Below are 24,583 nucleotides of genomic sequence, written 5' to 3' on the forward strand. Positions count from 1 at the left end.
AGATTGCAGATAGATATTTCATGCATACGGTTAATTCTTCCCTCTCCATGCAGTTTTCAAGTGGCGATCGATCCAATTAAAAACAAATTGAATAGCAAACGTAAAAAACTGCAATTAATATTGTTTTAAATACAAAGCAAATACAACGTTCCAAAAAAAATTGTTTAGAAAAAAAAACTCGTAAATTAATTAAGGAGGGAAATTATATCCACCAATCCACCATATCAAAAAGTAAATTTGTTTTCGGTTATTACAGATATGTTGTTATATACTTGGGATTATTGTGCAGAACATTTGCTGGTAGTTTTATAATTGAAAGTTTCCTATCCTGGTTTCGTTTTTGGCATGTAAAAATATGTTTCTGACAGATGATTTTCCCACAATTTTACCTGTATATTTTCTGTATAAATATATACGGGAAATAAACTGGCTTCCATGTAATATGGATGCGAATGAGTGTATACACATAAATATATGACATTCAACATTTTAGTCGATCAACATATTTCTACACATTGAAATGTACACAAAGACAAATTATGCTGTGCACAGCATATACTTAGGGCTTGTTATAAAGTTCATATAAAAATAGCTAAACAGAACAGAATGTAACACTTGATTTCTGTACTAAGTAAATAATTCAATGTCCAATAAATAAATAATTAATTAATTTGAACGTCAATTATACTACTGTTCGGTGACCTGTAGCGCCACAATTTACTTTGCTCTGATTTCTGCTGTGTTTGTTTTTCTTCTGTTATAACCAGGGGCTATTTAGTTGAATTTTCAGCGAATTTTGGCGAATTTGGAGAATTTGACGAATTTTGGCGAATTTTGACGAATTTTGGCGAATTTTGGCAAATTTTGACGAATTTTGGCGATTTTTTGTGAATTTATACATGATTTTAAGAAATTTCAAAGAATCGTAGAGCTTAGTTACAAATTTTTGGCCAAGACATTCTACAAATCTATTTTTAACCGGGAAGCCATGATGGCTTTTTTTTGGAAAAACGATGAAAAATGTCCTAATTTTGTGAATTTTGCATATATATTTGTGAATTTGGTAGATTCTTGCATATTTTTGTTATGCTATATCACAAAACTAGCAAAATATTTCAAAAAACATAAATTTGGAAGAAAATTTTCAAAATTTGAATTTTTTAATTTGGGAGAATTTCGGCGAATTTCGTCGAATTTCGGCGAATTTTGGCGAATTTCGGCCAATTATTTCAACTAAATAGCCCCTGGTTATAACGCAAACAATATTAATATTAATGACAATATTAACCTAACCACGCTTCGACACATCGATAATCATAATAACAGAGAAATTTCTTCACTTAACATTTCATCAATTCAATAATTTCGTAAGTTTGCCGATTCAGTTTGAAAACATCATTCCAATATTACAATTGCTAAATGTTTCTCATATGCAGAATGAGCACCAGCTGAATATCACCAGCTGGTGTACAAACAAAAACACTTTGTATTGTATACAATTCAAAGACAACCTACACACAGTGCATTTCTACGTTAACGTCATCTACGCGCACATAACACGTATGAATGAAGTAAACACATTGTTAAGAATGTGTTTTGATTGTTTATCATATAATAAGTGTGTGTGTTAGCAGATCCAGCTGGTGATATTCAGCTGGTGCTCATTCTGCATATGAAAAATATTTACAGGCTGTAGTGGATTCGAAATAAAATTGTAAAGAAAATCATGGAACCACTGCCATTGACAAAGTTGTTCGAAAAAATCAAGAAAATAGTGAAAAATAAAAAAAAAAATCAGGAACAGCTTAAGAAAATACAGTCCCAGAATTATAAGAAGTTGCATTTACAATCCAATTCTCCTTATTCAATCCACATGCATTGTCAACGTTACGACATTTACGTATGTATATGTATTATAACGTGTAAATCGCATGTGGAATGAATAACGTCGATTGGATTGTAATTGTTGAAAATGTAACTTCTTATAATTCTTCCACTCTTCGATAAAATTTGGACAGTCGAAAATACAGTTAACCAAACTTGTGACGTAATTTACTTCAGGGGTTTTTCAGCTGGTCTAGTCATACAACCTCATTGTCTTATACATGTTAATACGGTTTTCACACTACTACGCGCACGTATGACTATTTAGCTCGTGTAAACACGTTTAAGGCAATGAAGTTGTATGTGTGCTGAAGCAAATTGCGTCACAAATTTGGTTGAAATTAACTGTACCTGAAAAATGTAAATTGTTCTCTCGAATTTCTTTTAATTTCTCGATTTCAAGACAATTCAAAAAAGTTCAAAAACTCTGGAAAATTCGAGAAAATCAAGAAAAATTTTCTCAACTATGAGACTCTTTATTACGTAACCCGACTTTGTATTGGGAGCTAGAAGATATATCGTATATGGGAGGGTGCTGTTAGCGAGGCTTCATGGAAACGTGGGTGAGAAATTCTTAATAGACATCAACTGGGTATACACAGTTGGGACTTGAGAAAAGACATGTATTGGCGGCAGCACGAGAATGTATTGTTGACAGCATCACATACCTGTCGAGGCTCATTTGGCATACCAATATAGCTGTTGCACACTCCGAATAGAAAGCGTGCGATTGTCTTAAATGCGGGAATCTAACTTAGATGCACGACTAGGCATAAGAATGAAAGACGAGTAATGTGGTGTACAACCACATAATACACAAACCAACAATACCATCAATGTCATCATCACACCAACAACCACACTCGAAGAGGACGGCACAATGGGCCCAACAAGAATGGCCTCAGTGTCCTTTTTTTCTTGTAAATTCAATTGTAAATTGTAAGAGAAAACTCTTGAATAAAATCAATCAATCAACCCGACGTTCCAACACTTACACTTACACAGTCAGCGCAGCAATTACAAAGATTATCCAATTATATCTAATCGATAATAACATAAAATCACATTAGAATGGAATCGTTTTTTGTTGTTAGAACATGAGACATATATCCCGAACATGCATCAATGATGTTATCAATGCTGAGCAAAAAAAAGAACCTAATTACCATACTGACAAAAGCAATAGCCATTAACAATAATTAATTATCGATAACCATTTTCTGCGGTCCTGAATATATCGACACGACATCTCCATATATATACACATCCATACATACTTGTTCACATACATAATGCAAGCCAAACTCTTAATGGAATTCGTTTAATATCGACAACAAATCATTATTATATTCGCTGAGCTGAATGTCCTTTCCACATGTGTTCTTTATGTGCCGCTTTCGTTGTATGATGCGTATAACCGCACAAAGCGAACCAATTGAACATATTCTAAATGTAATTTCAATCTTTCGTGCCGTGTTTTGTTTCCTCGACAGAAGAAAAAAGCGTTTTTATTATTATTTCCGATAACATTGGTTTAAATTGATGTGACTTTTTTTTATTATTCATTTTTGTTTACACCGGAACGAGCGGGAACAGGAACGTGATTTTGTCGCCATATTTTGGTATAATAAAAATAAATTGGATTAGATTGAACCGATTGAACTATTTTTTAACGGTTTTCGTAGAAATGGCGTAATTTTGCGGAAGATTATGAGCGAGTTCCTTCACTGTGTAGCAAAATCATATATGCTTATATGCTTATGCACGGTAAAGTGCACTTTACGTAACTGTTTCCGAGAGTGAAAATGTACTTACCATACTCAACACAAGCATGTAAAATGTGTTACGTCCCTGTTTGTAAATGCTTTGATTACTTTACCCGCCTTCTCACACAAAACAAATATTTATAAACATGGACGTATCAAGTGATTAAATATCGCAACTTTGTCGCAGACTGTAGAGAATAGTATTTTTCGTAGGGAGACAGGAAATGACTATTTTTTCTATTTCCAAATCTATTTTCTGTCGAGGTACGAACAACCAAAAATCATGGCAAAATACGCCGTATTTCAGTTGTCCAATGCACAAAACGTTGTTCCTAATGCTTAGTTTCCTCTTACCAAAAACGTACTCCGTGTGAGAGACAAAATTGAATTGACACTTAAGTTAAGTGTCCATTCCACTCAACAAAAAGTACTCAGTGAAAGCCGTGAAAGAGCGACCTGTCAAATAAAAAAAAGAAAAATTTTTAAAAATTCAATTTTGTCTCTCACATGAAGTACTTTTTTGGTAAGAGGAAACTAAGCATTATGCTTGAAGAACTCTACGCCATTAAAGCTCCGTTTAGCTAAACCACGCCTCTTTTTTATTGTTTCAAGAGTAAACGGAGTGCAAACGGAACATAAACGGAATAAGAGGAAATCAAGCATTATTGAGAGCGAGCTGTCAAATAAACAAAGAAAAAAAATCAAATTTGTCTCTCACACGGAGTACTTTTTTGGTAAGAGGAAAGCTAGCATTAGTTGCGTAATTAGAATGGGCGCATTGTTTAAATAAAATGGCCTTTTTAAGGATATCAAATCTGGCATTTATTTTGTCAGTACTGCCATTGTTGTACTAGTTTTTATCGCATACGCGGTGTGATTCCCCGAAAAAATTATTCCCCTAGGACAGGGACTAAAGTAAGGAACAAGTGTGTAGGCAATTGGCGACAGTGCCCCTCAAAGTGGCGACACTGCCGTCGACATTTGCCACCACAGCAATTTCACTGTATTTATGGCGAAACCGTTTGAAGTACTTGATTAGGCTCACGATCACGAGTCGCGATGTGTTTTATGACACACGGCCTGCGGTCTCGTGCCATAATTACAAATCTATAGCCTAATAAAGTACTTCGCAGTCGATGTAATAAATAACCCGATGAATTATAACTACTTCTGGTCAGAAGATTGCCTGTAGGCTGCACGAACCAAGAAATTTAAAAATTTCGCTTGCGTCGCATTTTTCCTTTTAATGTTTTTATATACCTAAATAATTATTGGCTCGAATCAGAGATTCATTTATACTTTAAGAGTTGTGCAGTTTACTCTTTTTGTATCATCAAAAGTCAGTATTAAAAAAATTCTTACCTAGGACCCGAAAAGTGCGATTTATGAAAATCTGTCTATTTGAAAAAATTCTGGTGGGTCAGTCTAAGATTCACGAATAATAGACAGATTTATGAAAATTAGATTTGGCCCCTTCAGAGCAAAAAACATGGGCCCTGACAAGATGTGGCTACACCGAAAAAAATCCTTATTTAAGTCCCTGCCTAGGATATATAAACAAACATTATACTTCTGTAAATTGTCAAAGTGTCATTCGCATATCTTGTTGTCTCGTTTTCGCTTATGCGATAAAAAATAATATGCAAGCCTCGACCGCTTTGTCATACGTGCATAATATTTATTAAATATCAGTTTACGTATCGGTTTCCTTGGTATTAGCGTTCGATTCAAAATCCAATGGCAATAATATACTATTATATATGGACTCAACACACTTGCCCACGCACACTTTGCCCGAGAAGGCGGTTCTAACTCGACACAGATCGACAGGGAAATAAGTCTGAATAAATGCAAATTTGTGGTACGTGGTTTTATATACTGTTGTGTACCCGTAAATCGTCAAAATTCTTCAATGCAAGTATTAATTTTTTATTTAGTGACGCTAAAGCTGCAAATGTTTTTAAAAAAAATAATTTGGCTAGAAATGGCATAAATTTACATCCAATTGTCTTAGTAATAAATTTACATTTTGCTCACAAAATATTTTAGATATATTTTTCTAATCTGTTTTTACGTTTGTGTACATTACCTTTGTCAGTTGTTTCTTGCAAAGTGGAATATGTCGCCGTCTCCTTGACACAATCGTCAAAAAATAGATCGTAACACTTTGCAAACAGGTCGATTTCAGCGAAATGTTTTTCATTGAAGTTCATATAATAAAAACTTTGGCGTTTTCTTCAAAAATATTCGAATTAATTGGGCGTAATTTATAATCGTGATCATAAGCGCTCGTAGCGCCCGTGACGCAAGTCCAATTATAAGAGAAAATTTCAACCAAAAGAATGTTTTTGTCGTAGACTGCAGACACCATATATACAGCAAATTTTGAAGTTCGCCAGTTCAGCTGCATATTATGATGAAGGTTCTGGGCATCCATATGAGTTCAACGGGCTATCTCATGTTAAAATATATGGTGATTTGGCCGAGCTATAAATCTTTCAAAAAACTCAATTTCCATACAAATTGGCTCGTACTTTCAACGAAATGAAAAATCCTACGTCCATGTTTCCAGTTGCAGTTTTGGAAGTATATACAGGGACTTGCGTCACTTTTATATCCTTTAAGGTACATATTCGGAGACTGGAAACCCACTATTCGGAGAGTGGAAATCGCCGAATGCGAGCAGTCTTTTTTTTGCTTTGAATAAATCTACATTGTCAGGAGGACAGAAGAAAAAGGTTCTGAACAATATAGATCGTTGCAAAGCAGCCATTTCAAATATTTTTAAATTTTTAAATGATCACAAGGTGCAGAATTCATCTGTTACACTTCGTGATAGAAACGGCTTCATCTCGTCTCTAACTGTAAAAGTTCCAGTTCCACAGACGCGACTTATTTCTAATTGTCTTTTTCTATATTTTCTAGATCTACTTTGTCAATTCAATTTATTTCTCAACTCATTTATTTGCTGGTACAATTGTTTACCTGCTATGAAATTCAAATACCATTGACCACTGTCCATACGAAAATCACTCTGCATGTACCAGTTCATTCGAAACATTATGCAAATTTTGCATAGTTTGTCTTACCGCTTCAGCGTACGAAGAAACAATGTACGGCAGATTGTGTTTTCAGCCAACGCTTTGACCCGGTGCCATTAGTGGCTGTCGAAATTGTTGCATTGCAGGAAATAAATGGTGTTCGATTTGATAATTGAGAAACCCCATCCAATAGTCACACCAACCTGTCTATTGAACATCTGCAGTATGCACTAGTGCGTATTCCACCCAATGGGTTGGTTGCGTTGTAACCGGTAGATAGGTGTGACTCAACGCAAAGTTTAGGAACACGTAAATTGCTGGAATCCAACCGGTTGTAAACCATCCCCAAAAACCGAGGAAGTAGAAATAGACAACATAATGGGAAAGCATTACCCCGATTTCGGCATACAGTGTGTGCTTGATGACGAATCTGGGAACTGAGTACCATCTCCAAAACAGTCCACCTAACAGGGTGGTGACAACTGGGAACAAGTAGGTCTGAATTGAAAATAAATTTTTTATAGACGAGCGATCGCAAATTGATTGAATTCTGTATTTGCCTGGTATTTGATGAACAATCCCTTGCCGTCATCAACTTTCTTCACAACTTTCGTGTTGTAGGCTAACAACGGAACTGTGTCCAAATCGATGTCGTGATTCAGTCTTTGTGGCATCGCATGATGGCGATTGTGACCACTTTTCCACCAAGTTGCAGAAAAACCGGAAATCGTTCCTACCGTTGCGGTTAATAGTCCACATTAGTTCATTCACTAAAAAAAAAACTGAAAAACGTTTACCGTGCAAAAAGTTATGAACGAATCGATCAATCTGCGGACTTCCAGAAAAGGAATAGTGACCACACTCATGTGCCACCCATCCAGTGCGACCTTGCGAAAAAGCTACCAAGAGTGTTCCAGCAATTTTAGCGAAAGTGTGTGGCCACTGCAGCAATACGTATACGATGTACCACATTGTGAGCACCTCAAACAAACGCAAAGCATTATGTGTTTGAGATGGTTCGAAAAATCCTTGTTATACTCGGCTCAACCAAGTCAATGCTTAGTGAAGTCTTCTGTTAGCGCCCGATTCTTTTTCACCACTTGAGGGTCTAAATGAACTTTTTGATGTGAAAAGGAAAGCTATAGTTGGCTGTTATCCGTTATAACATTGGATTAACTGAACATACGATCAAAATCCGGAGCTGGACGCTTTTTTAACGATCCCATCAGTTTCTTGACATGGTTAATTGATCGATAGTGAAATTGTTGAATTGCTTGTGTACTCTCCTCACCAGCTTTCGTGTAATATTCAATTATACTTCCGCCGGGATGCCTTTTAACAAAGTCGGTAACGTCATAGAAATAGCCATCGTAAACTATCTCCTTCCTCTCCATATCCAGTGCCCAATTTTTTTTTGTTATCTCCAGTTACTGTACGTAGATTCAATAGCAGTGCACTTTGTCGAATGTCGCTGTGTAAATTATTTTGCAGTCAATTCTTTCATGGATTTAAATGAATTCCAAAATTTGTACATTATGGCAGACAGGATAGCCGCTGGCTGCACTATATATTGTATAAGTTGTGTTCATGATACTGAGCGAAATATATTGAATCAAATGCGAAGAAGAAGGTTGAAAACGTGATAGAAATAGATATTCATCACGCACGACATACATTACGAATAATGCCTCCAGTATTGAGCGTTTTCAGAGGATGTATCCCACCCATTAACGGTGGACATGGCTCAATGTAAAAAAACAGCATTGACCCAAAAAATAATGTTGCACCGGGGTCTTGGCTTCGTCCCAGCAAACCACTCTATAAACGTTATTTCATCAAAAGGTAATATTCGAAATTTAGTGAGATTGTAACTAGAAAGTCTTGGGTTCCGAAGTTTCTATTGAACCGATTCTATCTTCCAGTGTTTGTTTAGACTCAGTGTAGATCGAGCCATATGGTAACATTTTACAGACGAAAACATTATCAGAAAAAGTTATCGAATCTCCTACTTCTTTGATCAAAGAATTTTATAGCGACAATATCAGCCTCAGTTCATAGCCAATCTTTGCCGTCTATATCGCTAAAATATGTACCGCCCAACACTAGCTCTGTTAAGAATGCAGTGACCCCTGACCTATTAAGCTTGTTGTACAACACAGAATAAATTTATTTGAAATTCTAATTTCTTCGTTTGATTATTTGTACATTACAATTCACTACACGGTTTGTTTGAACTATACTTCATAATAGCACGCATGTCTCTAGTCAGTCAAAAAATTCTTTAGAGTCCAAAAAGTGATGCAAGTTCATTCTTCCAAAACAACTGATATCATAGTAAGTGACTAATTCTGCGGTTGTACGCAAAAATTAAAACAACAAAAGTGAAAATCAAAAAATTTTGAAAAGAAAATTTAGCCAAAAAAGGTTGTGTCACATGTGGCAGTTGATTTGGTTCTCTTCTTTTTGTGGGCCATTCATAAATAATTTTCTTATCAGTGCTTTCCTCAACATATGTTCACTTGTGACACAAACTTTTTTTTTTGGTAAAATTTTCTTTTTAAATTTTTTTGAGTCGAATTATGGTTGTTACAATTTTTGCGTACACAGACAAAAATATGCGATTACCATTTTTAGGTCCGATGGAATTACTTTCAAAAAGCAATTCTTTCGGGATTAGATTTTTAATCTAATTTAAAAATTGAAAAAATTTAATTCCTTCAGGGATTAAAGATAGGACTAAACAATAATATTGTGGATTGAACGATGGTACTGTTGCCGAGAATTTTCCATCTATAATTTGCTAGTCTTGAAATGACACTTTAATGTTAATTTAGTTCGAACACGATTTACGAACAAAGTACGGTTATGTGAGAAAAATTAATTGCAACGCACATTAATATGATCTAAAATGTTCCAATGGCACCACCGATGCTTTATTTTTCCTGTTAAATAATACAAAAAAAAATTATTAAAAATTGACGAAGCTTACTGAAACATACCGAAATTGTTCGAGATTGACCGGAAAAGGTTTGTTAAATTTTAGCAATATCAGTTAATTATTCCCAAAGTAAGTACGTTTCTAAGGGGGACTTTATGAATGGCCTCTAATCGAGGGGGAAACAACACGAGCGAATGGTGGGACAGTGTTAGGCGAATAATGAGCGCATAAAGGCGAATAATGTGCGAATGAAGGCGAATAATGAGAAAATAATAGGCGAAAAATGGGCGAATGGCCGAATGGTGTGACAAGATTTTCCATTGTTGTTTCCCCCTCGGCTCTAATATGCGCCGAAAAAGCCCAGGGCGTCGATTCTCGTATTTTCGTAACTCCTAATATTCGTAACTTGACAGTTGCTTGTACAAAATCCCATAAGAACTATGAAGTTACGAATTCTTAAAGTTACGAACGGCATAAGAATCTACGCCCAAACAATGGAAATATTTTCTCATTATCTATGAAAAATTATTATAAATACTCCGGACACTCGTGCGAGTAAAGGAATAATGAAAGGTTTTATTAACGATCATATGTTCGCACAACACAGTATATCCATCAATCCTTACGACATTATTTACGCAAAAACATCTGAGGTTGATCCAGCTATCAGACATTTTAAAGAAAATTGATGTATGATGGCAAAATGAAAACCAATTTCGTAAAGTGGTTTTGTTTGGTCAAGACCGAACCGGAGCTGTGATCTGTCTCTTACTAGAGATTTTGATTAAATTGTTCGTAATTTCTATTTTAAAACCAACCTTTCTGTCAGACTGTCTATACCATGTTGATTTGAATTTTCTTTTCGAATTATTTTTAAATCTGTCTGTACCATTGAGAAGCAAATCCACATAGCATTTGACATATTTTATCATATTTTCCTGTAAAATCTCCTACGACAATTTTTGTCGAATTTCAAGAAATTTATAATTCAACATACAGTATATGCTTTGTCAAACGAACCATTCAATGAAATTCTTTCCTCAGCATGTTTACGAACATGATTCCTCATATCCTCATATGCTGCACACAGTACACATGTTTATTTCCATGGAATATTTCATATTTGTGTGTTTGACATGAAGACAAGAGTTTATTGTGGTTGGTTAACAAGCAAAAGCTTAACTACGAGACAAAGGTAAATATATATCGAAACGACAAAATACCTCTCAAAACCACACATCAAACACATTAAAATATAACTTGTGTTCCGTATAACCAACGCTCTATGAGGGTTAAAATTTATTGGAAATTATTTTGTTCCAGGTAAAGACCGCTGCAGAACGCCCGATTCACCCGAAAGCGTACAAGTGATGGACCCAAAGTCGCCAATTTCGCCACAGCATCACAGTTCGCTCGCTCCGCCAAGATCTAATCGTAACGGTAGCTCATCACCAATAGTGAATGGTAAATTGTTTGTGATAACATTTTTGGATGAGCAAAAATTTGAAATAAAAAAAAAACTTTAGGATCGACAACACCTCCACCCACCTCGACCGCAACGACACAACAAACTTCGACTCCATCGCTTTTACAGGATTCAGGCAGAGCTGTAACCAAAGTAAAGAAATTTCTCGGCGCGTTAGTACAGTTTAGTCAAGATACTAGTCCGGACAGAGGCGATAGGGTGAGAGCATTGATCCTGTCATTAGCGGTAATCATTTTGGATTTGAAACATTATGTAAAAGAGTGGCAAAACTGAGATTAAAATTTTACAGAGTGGAGGATTGACATCTGATGAATTTAAGGTCGCCCTGCAAGAAGCAACCAATTTTCCACTGCGACCTCACGTTTTACCGTTCTTGAAAACTCATATTCCTTATTTACAAAGAGACATCGCTGGAATGGCCAGATCCTGCAACCTGGTTCGTACAAAACTTTTTCTTTTTCGTTAATTTTTACCACCTTAAAAAGTGGGAATGAGAGAGAGAAAGAGAGAGAGAAAATGAAAGTGGTCAAATCAATTCTCTGAATTCAAGATTGTAAATTCTTCATGTTCATCAGGTTGACCTGATTGACCTGAAAACATTAAAGCCAGCCATCAATTCCAAGTCTATAAATTATCGATAATTCCACTGACAAATTTGTTGAAATGATAATTCCGAATCGATAATTGCCTGCTCGTTAATTCATGCCATGCTGCAATGCAAAGAACATAAATTGTCAATGATACCACCCTCTCCGGGTTTCGAAAAACACAATTTATCAAAGGTTTATGTCGATTCGATGGAAATGAAAAAAACAACCACCTCGAACATAACATGCGTTTACCGTCCACAACATCTAACTACCGATTGTGTCCCACCCGGCGGACAGATTCGTTTAAACGGAAATATAATATGATGGGAAAACATTTTCCTTAAATACATTGTTACGCAGGCTTTATTGTCACAGCTGTACAAAGCTTTTCAGTAAAAGATTAAATCAACGAACGCCAGCTCCATCGACCCGTATCTGAATAAGCTTCATATTTACGATAGAATAGACGGAATACAAACATCATATTTTTCCACAGCTATATTCGCTAATACGTTCTTTTTGCTGATGTTGTTGCTGCTGCTGTTGCTGTTGTCAGTGTCTTTATACACACCCTGCATATGATGTTGCTTCTAGCACGTTAATCGTAATTCTTGTTATATTCAATTTTCCATTCTCTTTATTATTTGGTCTCATGTGCTGCCGTCATCTGTCAATGCAAGCTGTTGCTTCTGCACATTCAGTTCCATTTTAGTCACACGAAGAAGACGGAGAAGAAAAAAACCCCCAAAACAGAATTCTTTTACTCACCCAAAAATATATGCCAGACTTTCGTGCATAACATTTTTGAGTAACAGTCCGTGGATGTAATGTATTCTCTTCGTGGTGATTTTTGTTTTTCAATTTGTGTGCCGCATTTCTCTTACAAGCGCACGTTTCTTTTATGGTGTATCCATATTTTGGCAATTGGATACTAAACTTATATTGAATTTGAAAATTATATGCTTTCGCTAGACATTTGGCTCACCGGTGTCCCCGGTAGAAGTCATTATTTTGTTTTACTGAAAACTAGTCACATTTATGCACCTAATTCGAAGCATACACGCAATGCAGTTCGTACGCATACCCCGATAAGGAACAAATGTATTATTACCCTTTCATCGAGCTTTAATTATTCAAACAAATCAATAGAAGTGTACCAACCAATTAAGAGGGCAGACTAGGTGTGAAGTAGGCTATATATTGAAAAATTGGTTTTAAAATTAATGTAGACCATTTAATGAAAATCTGTTCCAGCAATTAGATGAGCAATATGTTTATCTATCTCTAAAAAATGAAAAACGATTTACAATAAGCAACAGTTGGAAGAAAACCGATTTCCAAAAAAATATTGCATAGCCTAACTTTAAGCGACGTTCATATTTTGGAAATCGGTTTTCTTCCAACTGCTGCTTATTGTAAATCGTTTTTCATTTTTTAGAGATAGATAAACATATTGCTCATCTAATTGCTGGAACAGATTTTCATTAAATGGTCTACATTAATTTTAAAACCAATTTTTCAATATATAGCCTACTTCACACCTAGTCTGCCCTCTTAACGCTATTTACCACTTCTTTAGGTTGTGTGTATTCGTTATTAAGCCGGATGAAAATCTAAATGTACGTAATTATCGAAAGTCAAATAATTCACGGACACTTTTGGCATTCTGTAACGATCTTAAAGCGCGCTTATAATCGGTTTAAATGTTTCTTTAATATTAAAACAAAAAAAATTGAACATCTGGTGGCATCAGTGTACGATGATTTTTATAGAAAGTTATTTTCCTATGAGATTAAGCGATGGAGAACACATGGAGACCAGACCAGAAATTGTAAATAAAGATTTGCGAATATAGTTACACGGTATTCCCAACACATGGTCTAGGGTGTTGCAATTTCAGAAAGGCATTTTTGGTTTTTTATGCATAAAGGCAGGGTAAATTAACGTGATCGATTATGAAGACTTTTAGCGGTGATTTGCAAATAAGTATTTCAGGACTTTATAACGAGCTTTCCAACGTCTACTGAGCGTGTACTCATTCATATTGCTACATTCACAATGTTTATTCAGTCGAGCTTATGACAGCGCATTGGAATGGTTTACAGACAATATACCTTACAAATAAAAACAGTCGAAATGGTCGCTACTAATACAAATGCATGAAACGAATACGTAAACGATTGTAACGGGTCAATGAAAGTGTAAAATAGGTATGGTCTATTGTCCGCCCGGAGGACATAAAAATTTGATTTTCGTATTTAAACGCACTCATTTTCACATTATTTTGACATAAAATGTGAGTGCGTTTAAGACGAATTCGCCGATCGACCATACCTGTTCTAGACTTTCATTTATTTAGATCCCTCCTTTAAATGCATTTTCTGAATACGTGAGAGTGTATTATGATATGAATCGGTCGGTAGGGAAAGTAAACGGTCGAGAAGGAAAGTAACTGTTGGGAAGGAATGCACCAACACTCTCTCACTATTACAGAAAAATATCTTTCAAAATACCCCAATACACACTCGATGTGTGTTTTCGCTTGGGCTTCGCCCGCGCGTGCACTTGTGTGTATTGGGGTATGTTTAAATGTACTATTGCGTTCTCTGCTCCAATCTGGTTTACTTTACTCTGCCGTGGTATGTGACACTATGCTAGCTTTCAAATCACGATACACTCAGAAACGATCATTTTAATTTGAATTTACTTTAATTTGGTTGGAATAAGAAACTGTTAGAATGTACCGCAGCAGCCGTTTTCTGTCGTCTAGTTGAATTTAGTGTTGTCATTACTTCATGACCTTATCTGGACACTGATCTTTTTTTTAAGTTGAAATGTCAAATATCACAGCATTGCAGTGCCTATTTTTAAGATTTTTTTTTTTTGAAAATTTTCGAGAATTTCAGGGAAGTTCTTGTAAAATGTAAGCAAAATAAAATGATCGAGTCTGATTTTTGACAATTGAAATTCAATTGTCAAAAACCAGACTCGATCATTTTACTTTGCTTTTAGCTTACAAGAAATTCGATTTTACAATTTTCAAGAATCATTTAGAAATTTTCAAGAATTTCTGGAGTTTTAGCCAATTTACAAGAATTTTGGTAATTTTGGAGAATTTCAATTCAATTCTTGCACATTCTCGCAAACTCTTGAATTGTAGAATTTCGAGAACTTTCAAGAAATCAAATTCTTGACACAGTCTCGGAATTATAGGGAATAACAATTACAATCGAATCGACGCTATTCATTCCACATGTATTACCAACGTTACGGCATTTACATATAAATGTATTATAGCGTGTAAATCGTGTGTGAATGAATAACATCGATTGGATTGTAATTGTCGAAAATGTAACTTCTTATAATTCTTCCACCGTAAAATTCTCGAAATTCTAAAATTCGAGAATGTACAAGAATTGAAATTCTCTAAAATTTCCGAAGATTCTCCAACTCGGTAATTTTCGAGAATTTTCAATAGTCTCCGGAATTTTCAAGAATTTCGGTAGCTTTCAAGAATCAATTTCACAAAAAAATGCCCTGTAATATTGGGTCTTAAAGAACAAGCACCGATACCAGTCATTGTATGAATTGTATTTAAAGAGCGGTGGGTCTTACGAATTTACATTTTTAAGCGTTGTGCGATGGTATTTTTCAAGAATATTTTTCCAGAAAGATGGAAAAACTGGTCGAGAAAATTCTTCCCTGAAGCTTCCATAACGAATGTACTCTGCCAAAATATTGCGTTAACAACAAATCTCTAAAAAAATTGGAAACTCCCTAATGTGCATCGTTTGGTTGCTATTAAAATGGTCTTAGGTACATGCACACACGAACATTATTACAATATAGCGTATCATTTCTGGTCTGGTAACATATTGTTTGAAAGTTTAAACATAATCGTTTAGGATTTGGAAAGTCGTCTATATATAAATTTCGAAATTCTTATATGAAACAACTTCGTCCTTTAAGTGGGAAACACATTTTCGCATATAATAAAATGTTGAAAAGCATTAAAAAAGCAACACACAAAAGTTGAAAATCACTTTCGTAAATCATTTTCGGGAAGGAGGAAAGGTAAACATTTCGTTTTTTATGTAAATAATTAGAATTGATGTATTAGTACGCCCACTCTTAAGAAAGATTCCTGAAGTAACTTCTCCGGGATGTTTACATTTTTAACGTATGTCGTTGCACGCACAGCGAGTGGAGTTCTCAGTCGCTCGATTTAATGAAGAATACGACGTTATTCCACCTCATTCCCCATACATGTGAAACTACAGAATAATTACAACAAATTGGAGTATCTCCTCCTCCTGCTCCTCCAACAATTCTCAATTAACGTCCAACAATATCCTTGTTCATTTTGCAGTCAACCCTACAATATGTTCGAACAAATGAGAACAGTGTATTCGAAAACACTCATGCAACGGAACACTCTGACATATTTTTACCGATTGAGGTGAGTAGCAGTAACGGGGGCACAACAGTAAATGGAAATGGTGTTATATTGAAGCGAAGGACATCGGACAGGTGATTATATTTAGGCCCCATACGCATATTGAGTCATAAGTCCTTCAATTTTACAGTTTGTATGAAAATCAAAGTGTACCAACAACTGAAGCATGGAATGATTATTTACTGCCCGCCAAACGACCACATTTGATAGTAAATTCGAATGCTCAACTATTTACTTCACAACCGCCGTTATTCGATTATCATTCCGGTGGAGCACATATTGAGCCGTTCACATCAATTTTAGAAAAAGTGAGTGGAATTTTCGGTCGATCCTTTTTTCCGTACTTTTAAAGACGAATTAATCTTCGAATTCAGGGTTCGCAGCGTGACGATCGTGAAATTCGTGGTTCAATCGGTTCGGATTCGCAGCGAAACAATCGGTCGAGTGGTGGCGGCGAAGATGAATGGAAAAACATTCACACGATGCTCAATTGTATATCGGCAATGGTCGACAAAACAAAACGTGCAATAACGATATTACAGCAGAGAGTTGTCGAAACGCCCCATCAATCATATGCCGAATCCAGCTTCGCCGAAATGAAACGACAAACCGAAGAAAAGGTTACCGAGTTTCGGCGCAATGCCGAAGAGGCTGTAAATCAAGTAAAACGACAGGCAGTTATTGAGATACAACGGGCGGTTTCGACAGCTGAAAGTCGAGCGGTTGAAATGATTGCACAGGAACGAATAAAAATGTTTTCCGGTAAAATGAGAGAAAATAAAATGTTTTTCGGTAGGAGGTGTTGTTGCTAATTTTATTCGTTCTTTTGCAGAATTAAGTAAAAATAATTCGGACGATAATGACAACCAGACAGCGGTGATACCGATTCCTGGATCAACGAATGTAAGTGATTTTCTACTCATAGTCTTGTATGTCTACGAATCACCGGAACACACAGCACTCGGTCTACGAACCTAGTGGTGAAGAACTGATTTTCGGTTTTTGGTTGAAATTACAATAATATAGAAATGCAAACAATTGGTCCTATGGGAACAAGGGAAGCTGGTTAAACTCGTTGACTAGATGTTTAAATATTATAATTTTCCTTGGGCGAGAAATATTGTAATAAGTCATACTGATGCAGGGACATGACAAAAAAACTGATTCAATAGTACGAGTTGCAGCTACCCTTACACCAATTTTGTAAACCTACTATCGGAATTCCAACTCTTTCCGATCAGTTTTCCACCACTCACCGAGTGTTCTAGGTCCAGGTGCACCAAATGCTTCAAAACAAAAAAATGTGTTCCGAGCTGATTAATAGCGAACGTTAGATTTTCTGAACAGAAACGGAAACGGCAGGTTGGAGTGATGAACTGAGGAGTCCGGTAAACTCTGTTCAGAAATACTGACGTTCCCTAATGATATCAGAAGTTCATTCAATCACACCGTTTCTAGTTGGGCAGCAGTATATTACGCCCTTGTTTGAACGTTTTTATTTTGACGAATGGGAAGCTTGTAACGTCAATTGCGCTTCAACCATACTGACCAAAATACTATGATCAAACAATTACGCAATTTATTTTACCAGCAATAACGTCTGTGTGGGATGCTGCGAGTAAATATCCGGTTAATTGTTCCAATTTCGTCCTAGGTTTGCTGGAATTGCGGACGGAAGGCGAATGAGACATGTTCGGGATGCAATTTGGCTAGATATTGTGGAGCATTTTGCCAGCACAAAGATTGTAATTATCAAAAATGATATTAAATTTTCGACTTTATTTGACTATTCCCATTTTTTTTACTATGTGAAAGCCAGAATTGACTTAAAACATGAAAATGTAACCGTTAATGTTTCGTATTATGTTTTAACATTTTGTAAAAGGAAATATCATCCTCAACATCCTTTTACACATCACTTGTGGAATAGAGTTATGCTTCCTTCCACATCGGGTTTTGAGAGTTTTACCAACTATTTGTAGAATAGAGTGATGCTTCCTTTTACAAAGTGTTTGTAGAAGATAGTGATGCTTCACTGTACAAAGTGTTTGTAGAAGAGAGTGATGCTTCACTGTAAAAAGTGTTTGTAGAAGAAAGTCATGCTTCACCGTACAAAGTGTTTGTAGAAGAGAGTGATGCTTCACCGTACAAAGTGTTTGTAGAAGAGAGTGATGCTTCACTAAACAAAGTGTTTGTAGAAGAGAGTGATGCTTCCCTGTACAAAGTGTTTGTAGAAGAGAGTGATGCTTCCCTGTACAAAGTGTTTGTAGAAGACAGTGATGCTTCCCCGTACAAAGTGTTTGTAGAAGAGAGTGATGCTTCCTTTTACAAAGTGTTTGTAGAAGAGAGTGATGCTTCACTGTACAAAGTGTTTGTAGAAGAGAGTGATGCTTCCCCGTACAAAGTGTTTGTAGAAAAGAGTGATGCTTCACCGTACAAAGTTTTTGTAGAAGAGAGTGATGCTTCACTGTACAAAGTTTTTGTAGAAGAGAGTGATGCTTCTCTGTACAAAGTGTTTGTAGAGGAGAATTATGCTAAATCTACAAAATGTTTGTAGAAGAGGATGATTATTTCAAAACACAATACGAAACTTTTTATTTTAATGATTTAAGTCAATACTGGTTCAGTAGTTAAATAAGGACTAAAAGTGTGATTCGTCTTCGTTTCACCTACATACCTTAAACTTTTAGAAAAACGTTTTTTTTTTACTAATTCTGACTTTTTTTCCAAACCTTTCTAGGGGAACAGCACCATCAGGTAAACTCAACAAAACATCAGTTATGAACACAGATATTTTACTAATAAATAATTTCAATTTTTAGATTTGCAGCAACAATCGCATCGAAACCACAAGCACCGCCAAGGTGCCACCACATTTCCGTGGTGCCGTTCCACCTGCCCGAACATCGCCGAACCAACAGAATGTCAATATTACAAATGGTGGCATATCATCGGTCGGTCTAAAATGACAAACGAAAGACTTAAAATCAAAGAAAAAATATTTGTGCTAGTCAATGCAAAAGAAACCAATCATTGTGTAAAAGAGAGTAAACAATTTCAGATTTAAAAATAACAAAAAAGAAGAAGAAAATTAGCTGCAAGACTCGGTCATTTTTTTCTCAGTGGTAGTGTTTGGCACAATTTTTATGCATCGCTCATGAGTTTTTAGCAATTTGTTACACGTTGGATTAAATTTCCAATTTTTTGTCGGTTTCTTTCTTTTGCAAAATTGAATTTTACAGTCAAAGCCAAACTAGAAGTTAGTTAATGTACGCCCCTTTTTCGTGTCGTATAGAATTGTATCCCATATGGAAATTACGGTTCGTTTCCAATCCAAAGGAGTTATAGTTCAACCTTTTTCAGTGCAATATAAATTAGCGTACAGTGGATAGGTATAAGACATTCGAAACGTATTTATTTGTGTACCTTAATTGTTTGTTTGTTTTTTTTTGTTTCCTTCTCGTTAATTTAGCTTAAAACAATTACAATTTTTAATTAAGGCTAAGCTATTTAAATGCAATTTTAATTCAGAAATAAAATTTAAAGAAAATTGAAACGAGACGTTCAATTTGAATTCGAATATTATAAAATCAAAGCGGCGAGGGTAACAGAGCAGCGGAGGCAAATACATTCAAAGATGGGGTCTAAATCCCATTACAATCGTTAACGCATTTCGTTTTTGTATGTAACTGGCCATTTAAAGAGCGATGTGTAGGCAATCGTACAATGGACAGAATTCTTTTGTTCTAATGTCAATTTTGACGCATCAAAAAACGAATATTTCTACGCCTAAATGGAGGCTACAAATTTGCAATGGGTCCATCACTCTTTCTCTTACGGCGTGAATTAAATGTTTCACAACAAAATCAAAGGTCTTCTTATGAATTTGGATCGCTACTAAAATCGACTGCGCCTGCGTAAACTTTACGCTGCCGTGGGCGACGTCAATAACCTTTCTACCGAAAAGAGGGTCCTCGTTGTCACTCAAATAAGAATTGAAGTAACTTGAATCTTACCTCACAGTGGCGAAACGTTGCCTCAAGCTTTTGAGTAAGCTTATGACACTCGTACGTCCTAAGAGAGGAAATTTCGAACAAAATTACGTAAAATGTATGGTCCCAACATTAAATACGAAATGGTTATTGGTAGGTGTTTGCCCTCTTAATTAAAAACTATCAAAAGCGTCAACGCATACATGTATTGGTGTAAAATTATACGAAATGTGTATCTTATACAAAATAATGCTGGGACCACATTTCGTCGTACACATTTCCTCTCTAGGTATAATTAATCTAAGCGTATGTCGGACGTCAAAAAATCTTCAAATTTTGATTTATGTTTGCATGTGCTTTAACTGACACCCAGAACGTATGACTCCTGTCGTAACGAAAGAAATGCAGAGCCTATGCTAGCATCAGGGCTATCGGAATATAACTTAGCAATAGGAAAAATGATGAAAATGGATTCTCGCCTCGCACATTTTTCATTACTGATTTCAACAAAAAAAGTTCCCCGCGATTTTTATTTTATTAATAGATTAATATATGCCTACTTAAGATATGATCCAGCTGGCACCGAGAGAATTTATTTTTGTTAAATATGGCGTCGTTTTGTACCGCACAAATTGATGGGACACATTTCTTATCTAGCTTAGACAGGTCTTGTCTTGCGAAACCCGATGGACAATATAAACAATTTGCAAGTAGGGATGACATGTATGGCTTCTACAATTGTCTATAACTTCACACATCTGGTCAATACAGCGACATCGTACGCTATGACTGTAAAGCCAAGACCTTCCACATTCAGAGTAGCCTGAGTGGTAGCCAGCAAATTATACTGTGACTGTGATACAGCGGCTCATATCATGCCAGAAATGTTTTGTTTCGTAAACGTAATGCTAGAATTTAAGGCTTACTAGGAGACCAGACTGAACGCAATAAAGAAACAGTAAAAGTTTTGACGAAATTGATGTATTCTATTCAAAACAATAGGATTGAGCCACTAGAATAGCTTGTATTAACAATACATCGAATTCAATCTGCTAATGTCTCTATCGCTCATGCCAGTTCTCTGTCCCATTACATTGATCAAAGTGATGTCCTGAAAAGAAAAAGAAAAACACAAAAATTCGCTTAGAACTTCGATTGTTCAAGTCAGAAGTAACTATGCTAGTGTTAAATGGGCCGACGTTCTTTGAAAACGCAATCGATGTATTCAAAATCCGGTCCAACATTAACTTAGAAGCCCAATCTAACTCGAAAGATATCAAAGAAACCCAACCTGTCACCTGAACAAACTAGATTTTTCAGACAAGAATTTGTCACTCTTGAGATGTTTTATGGGAGGCAGCTGGGAAGGTTTTTTTAAAGTCATTTTACAGCCAATACAATACGATCAGACCATTATCCATAGAATTCTTATCAAGTTAGGTATGCGCTGCGCAACGTACCAGTTTGCAAGGTATGTATACCCGTTTTTTACACTTACATGAGGAACAATGGTAGCGAATCCATTTTTACTGAATCCCCAAGCTGAATAATGCATTACACTGGTAACATCATATTCAACACCAAAATTGCTTATCCGATCAGCTGGGTAAGTATTGAAGTTACCTTCCGTGCCTGATTGAATATGTTCCCACCTAGAAAATAGTTTGCATGAACCGAATTCGACATAGTCCATCCAACCACAAACATCTTACATAATCGTAACAAACTCATCACGTTCAGTTGCAGACTGCATGTGATAGAATCCTAATGTGTGCAAGAATTCGTGTATAATCGTTCCAATTCTGAAACAACCTTGTCCCGGTGGATATAGCTGAAGATGAACTCTTTGTTGACCTCGATTCAGAAAACCAACATTCGACGAACAGCCAGATCCATTTCCCTATAAAATGGTTTTCAGCGTAAAGAACAGTGCAACCCAGATACTATGCTCATCAATTACTTCAACGGAGACGAAATTCTCTTCGGTAGTTCTGCGAACGAAAAATATGCAGCTGACGCGCTCCAACTCTCTCAGACCAAGTTCAATGTAGTCCTTCTGCTCCTGGCTGAATATATCGCTCAATTCGTAGGGAATGGTATTGTTCGGCCATCTGTAATTGGTGTCAATCAAACCAGTGCGATCCAGACCATTTAACATGCGTTCCTGTTCGATTGTCAGCACCATATCACCTTGGAATTGTCCACTAAGTTCCTCGATATTTTGTGGATAATTTCCAGATGCAATTATTGCAACTATAACGACAGAGAGCTGTGATTACACTGAAATTTAACCGATTTTCGGTTTTTTCTTTACTATTTTCTGGAGTATTTGGAACTGGACCATCTTTACGAACTGGTATTGCGAAAACCAGTTGCAATAGACACACGGACAGAAATAGAAGCTTCATGCTGTACATACTCGCGGAACTAACGAACTGGATTCAGATGTGCTAACCGTTTACTATTCAGTTTAAAAAAAAATACCAGTAGCTGGATCCGCCATACACATTCTGATAAGGTACAGTATCTGCAAATTTTGATTGATAATAAGAATGTGATTGCGCTGTTTTCCCAATCATATTGTAAAAATAGGAGTCTCACCTTAAGATAAGATATGAATGTCTTCTGTTCAAATGGCTTGATAAATTTAATTAAATTTTTAATTGGTAATTTAATGCCACCGCGCTATGTGATTGCGAAGGCAAAGGGCCCACTTGACCAAACAAGCCTAACGGAAACTTTTATTTAAGAAAACACTGCTTGATTCCTTATCTTAGATTCTCATGTGTTGGCATCTCATGTGTTGACTGGTACGATTTAAAATGCGAAAGTATCGAAATGATTAGAACAAACCATTTTCAGACCATTTTTGTGGTATTTCACATCCTTTGAACATAAGCAATAAGAAACCTGTATTGGTTTTCTCGTCATTACAATGTTTTACAGATGAGACCTATGTCAGAATAAATGTTGAAAGTGTCGCGAAAATTTGCGAAAAAACTAAATGTTGTACTGCATTTTCGTCCCAAAACTAAATATTTTTTGTAAAATATTTTGTTTTTAGTAAGATCCAATATGGCGTCTGTCAGCCATTTTGTTGGAAATTTTGTCCGGCATGACCACCTGTGGTAATTGATCTTAATTCACCTTCTAAATGAAAAGAATCAGAAAAATTCGGTTGAAAATATTTGATTTTCAAGCAAAATATTCAAGTTTGTAGTATATTTTAGGAAAAACTCGGAAAATTCGTATGAAAATAGGAAAACTGGAAAATCCCTGGCATGCTTAACGATACTTTTGATCAATACCATTAATTTGAGCTATCACACGTATCTCACTGACGCACAGAACTCCGTAAATAACACAAAAAGCATGTATCTGTATATGAAAAATAATCTGTGAAAATGGGTGGAAATTTGCATGTAGATTCGCAGCCAAAAAAGTTAGAAAATCAGATTTTTTTTTAAATTGTGCAAAATGAAACGTAGAACATTATTGCCGAACAAAGTTTTACTCCAAAAATTTCAGTTGAAAAAATATTTAACTTTAAACTTAAAAATGAGAGTCAACTTTCGAAAAAAACTGAAAAATCTCTAGGAAAATCTGAAAATCGCGGAACATTTTTCAAGCCAAAAGAAACTTTGGACTTTCACCTTTCATTTCAGCTATCACAAGGTATCCTACGTGTCACACAGCCGGAGAAATCACTAGACAAAAACACCTCTGCACTTGAACTTTGAAGAGGCGAGGCGGAGCCGAGAGCGGCCGAAAATTTTGTCTCTTCTTCTAGAACCTATTTTTTTCAATGCCGCCAACAATCTCCAATCACTCGATTTGCCCAACCCGCTCGGTAAACGTTTCCATAGGACAAATCCCTTATCAACTCAACTGTAGCCCAATGCAAAGCACCCAGCATAGTAGTAAAATATTGCATATGTGAAATAGAATAATCAATTACGACAGTGTAACAGCGTAACATGAAATCACTCTTTTTACACTGTTTCAAGCAGTCCCTCTTTTCGATAAAAAATATTTTCTTGCAATTTATCGAGTTTTGAAGAAACTTCAGGCAAGCTGAGGAAAAAACGAGAAAATGCAAGACAATATTTTTGCTGAAATAGGATCTGGTTTCATGGTCATGCTATTCAAGGTCAATATTCTACTACTATGTTAGGTGTAAATAGCCTCAATACGAACAACACACACTCTACGGATAATAGCGGCAGAGTCAAAATGACCCAAAATTATATCGGCTAAATTTGAAGTTTTTGGACAAAATGATCTATGGACGACTTGTACATTATCAAAAATAAGGGGCACCTTCCATACATCACTTTTCGATTGGACCACAGGTACCACCCGGAACCACCTGGAACCACTTGCAAAAATCAAGCAAAATTTCGACTCTGCCGCTATTATCCGTAGAGTGT

The 24,583-nt window shown here is 35.9% G+C and overlaps 3 protein-coding genes and 1 long non-coding RNA gene across 5 annotated transcripts in view; 1 reads left to right on the forward strand and 3 right to left on the reverse strand.

Moving 5' to 3' along the window:
* The window catches only part of LOC119078166 (protein CBFA2T2), a 43,908-nt gene extending 24,197 nt beyond the window's left edge, over nt 1–19,711 (forward strand). Inside the window, exons 1-11 of one of the 2 annotated variants that reach the window (XM_037185641.1) lie at nt 10,778–10,824; nt 10,953–11,093; nt 11,156–11,340; nt 11,405–11,551; nt 16,075–16,235; nt 16,292–16,469; nt 16,536–16,923; nt 16,994–17,064; nt 17,816–17,906; nt 18,902–18,918; nt 18,984–19,705. In XM_037185641.1, the coding sequence (XP_037041536.1) occupies nt 11,000–11,093; nt 11,156–11,340; nt 11,405–11,551; nt 16,075–16,235; nt 16,292–16,469; nt 16,536–16,923; nt 16,994–17,064; nt 17,816–17,906; nt 18,902–18,918; nt 18,984–19,130 (1,479 nt within the window). In that variant the 5' untranslated portion in view covers nt 10,778–10,824; nt 10,953–10,999 and the 3' untranslated portion in view covers nt 19,131–19,705. Of the gene's footprint in view, nt 1–10,777; nt 10,825–10,952; nt 11,094–11,155; nt 11,341–11,404; nt 11,552–16,074; nt 16,236–16,291; nt 16,470–16,535; nt 16,924–16,993; nt 17,065–17,815; nt 17,907–18,901; nt 18,919–18,983 lie in introns of those variants that run through there. The other variant, XM_037185640.1, reaches the window with a different exon arrangement.
* Nucleotides 1,887–23,980, reverse strand: LOC119078171. Its single transcript, XR_005087946.1, has 4 exons — nt 23,970–23,980; nt 19,988–19,994; nt 3,668–3,671; nt 1,887–1,998 (listed from the first exon to the last, which is right to left on the reverse strand). It is a non-coding gene; the product is annotated as an uncharacterized LOC119078171 (long non-coding RNA).
* On the reverse strand, nt 6,579–8,137 carry LOC119078169 (acyl-lipid (8-3)-desaturase-like). The gene is made up of 4 exons (XM_037185645.1): nt 7,878–8,137; nt 7,489–7,808; nt 7,252–7,424; nt 6,579–7,189 (listed from the first exon to the last, which is right to left on the reverse strand). The coding sequence occupies exons 2-4, from the start codon at nt 7,661–7,663 to the stop codon at nt 6,899–6,901; spliced, it is 639 nt and encodes a 212-aa protein (XP_037041540.1). The 5' UTR covers nt 7,664–7,808; nt 7,878–8,137; the 3' UTR covers nt 6,579–6,898.
* LOC119078167 (seminal metalloprotease 1-like) lies at nt 21,121–22,648 on the reverse strand. Its single transcript, XM_037185642.1, has 5 exons — nt 22,468–22,648; nt 22,114–22,406; nt 21,866–22,053; nt 21,652–21,805; nt 21,121–21,264 (listed from the first exon to the last, which is right to left on the reverse strand). Exons 1-5 carry the CDS (start codon nt 22,568–22,570, stop codon nt 21,181–21,183), a joined length of 822 nt encoding a protein of 273 aa, XP_037041537.1. The 5' UTR covers nt 22,571–22,648; the 3' UTR covers nt 21,121–21,180.
* Nucleotides 23,981–24,583: the final 603 nt, after the last annotated feature.

This window comes from Bradysia coprophila, unplaced genomic scaffold (assembly GCF_014529535.1).
Source record: "Bradysia coprophila strain Holo2 unplaced genomic scaffold, BU_Bcop_v1 contig_24, whole genome shotgun sequence".
Taxonomy (NCBI): domain Eukaryota; kingdom Metazoa; phylum Arthropoda; class Insecta; order Diptera; family Sciaridae; genus Bradysia; species Bradysia coprophila.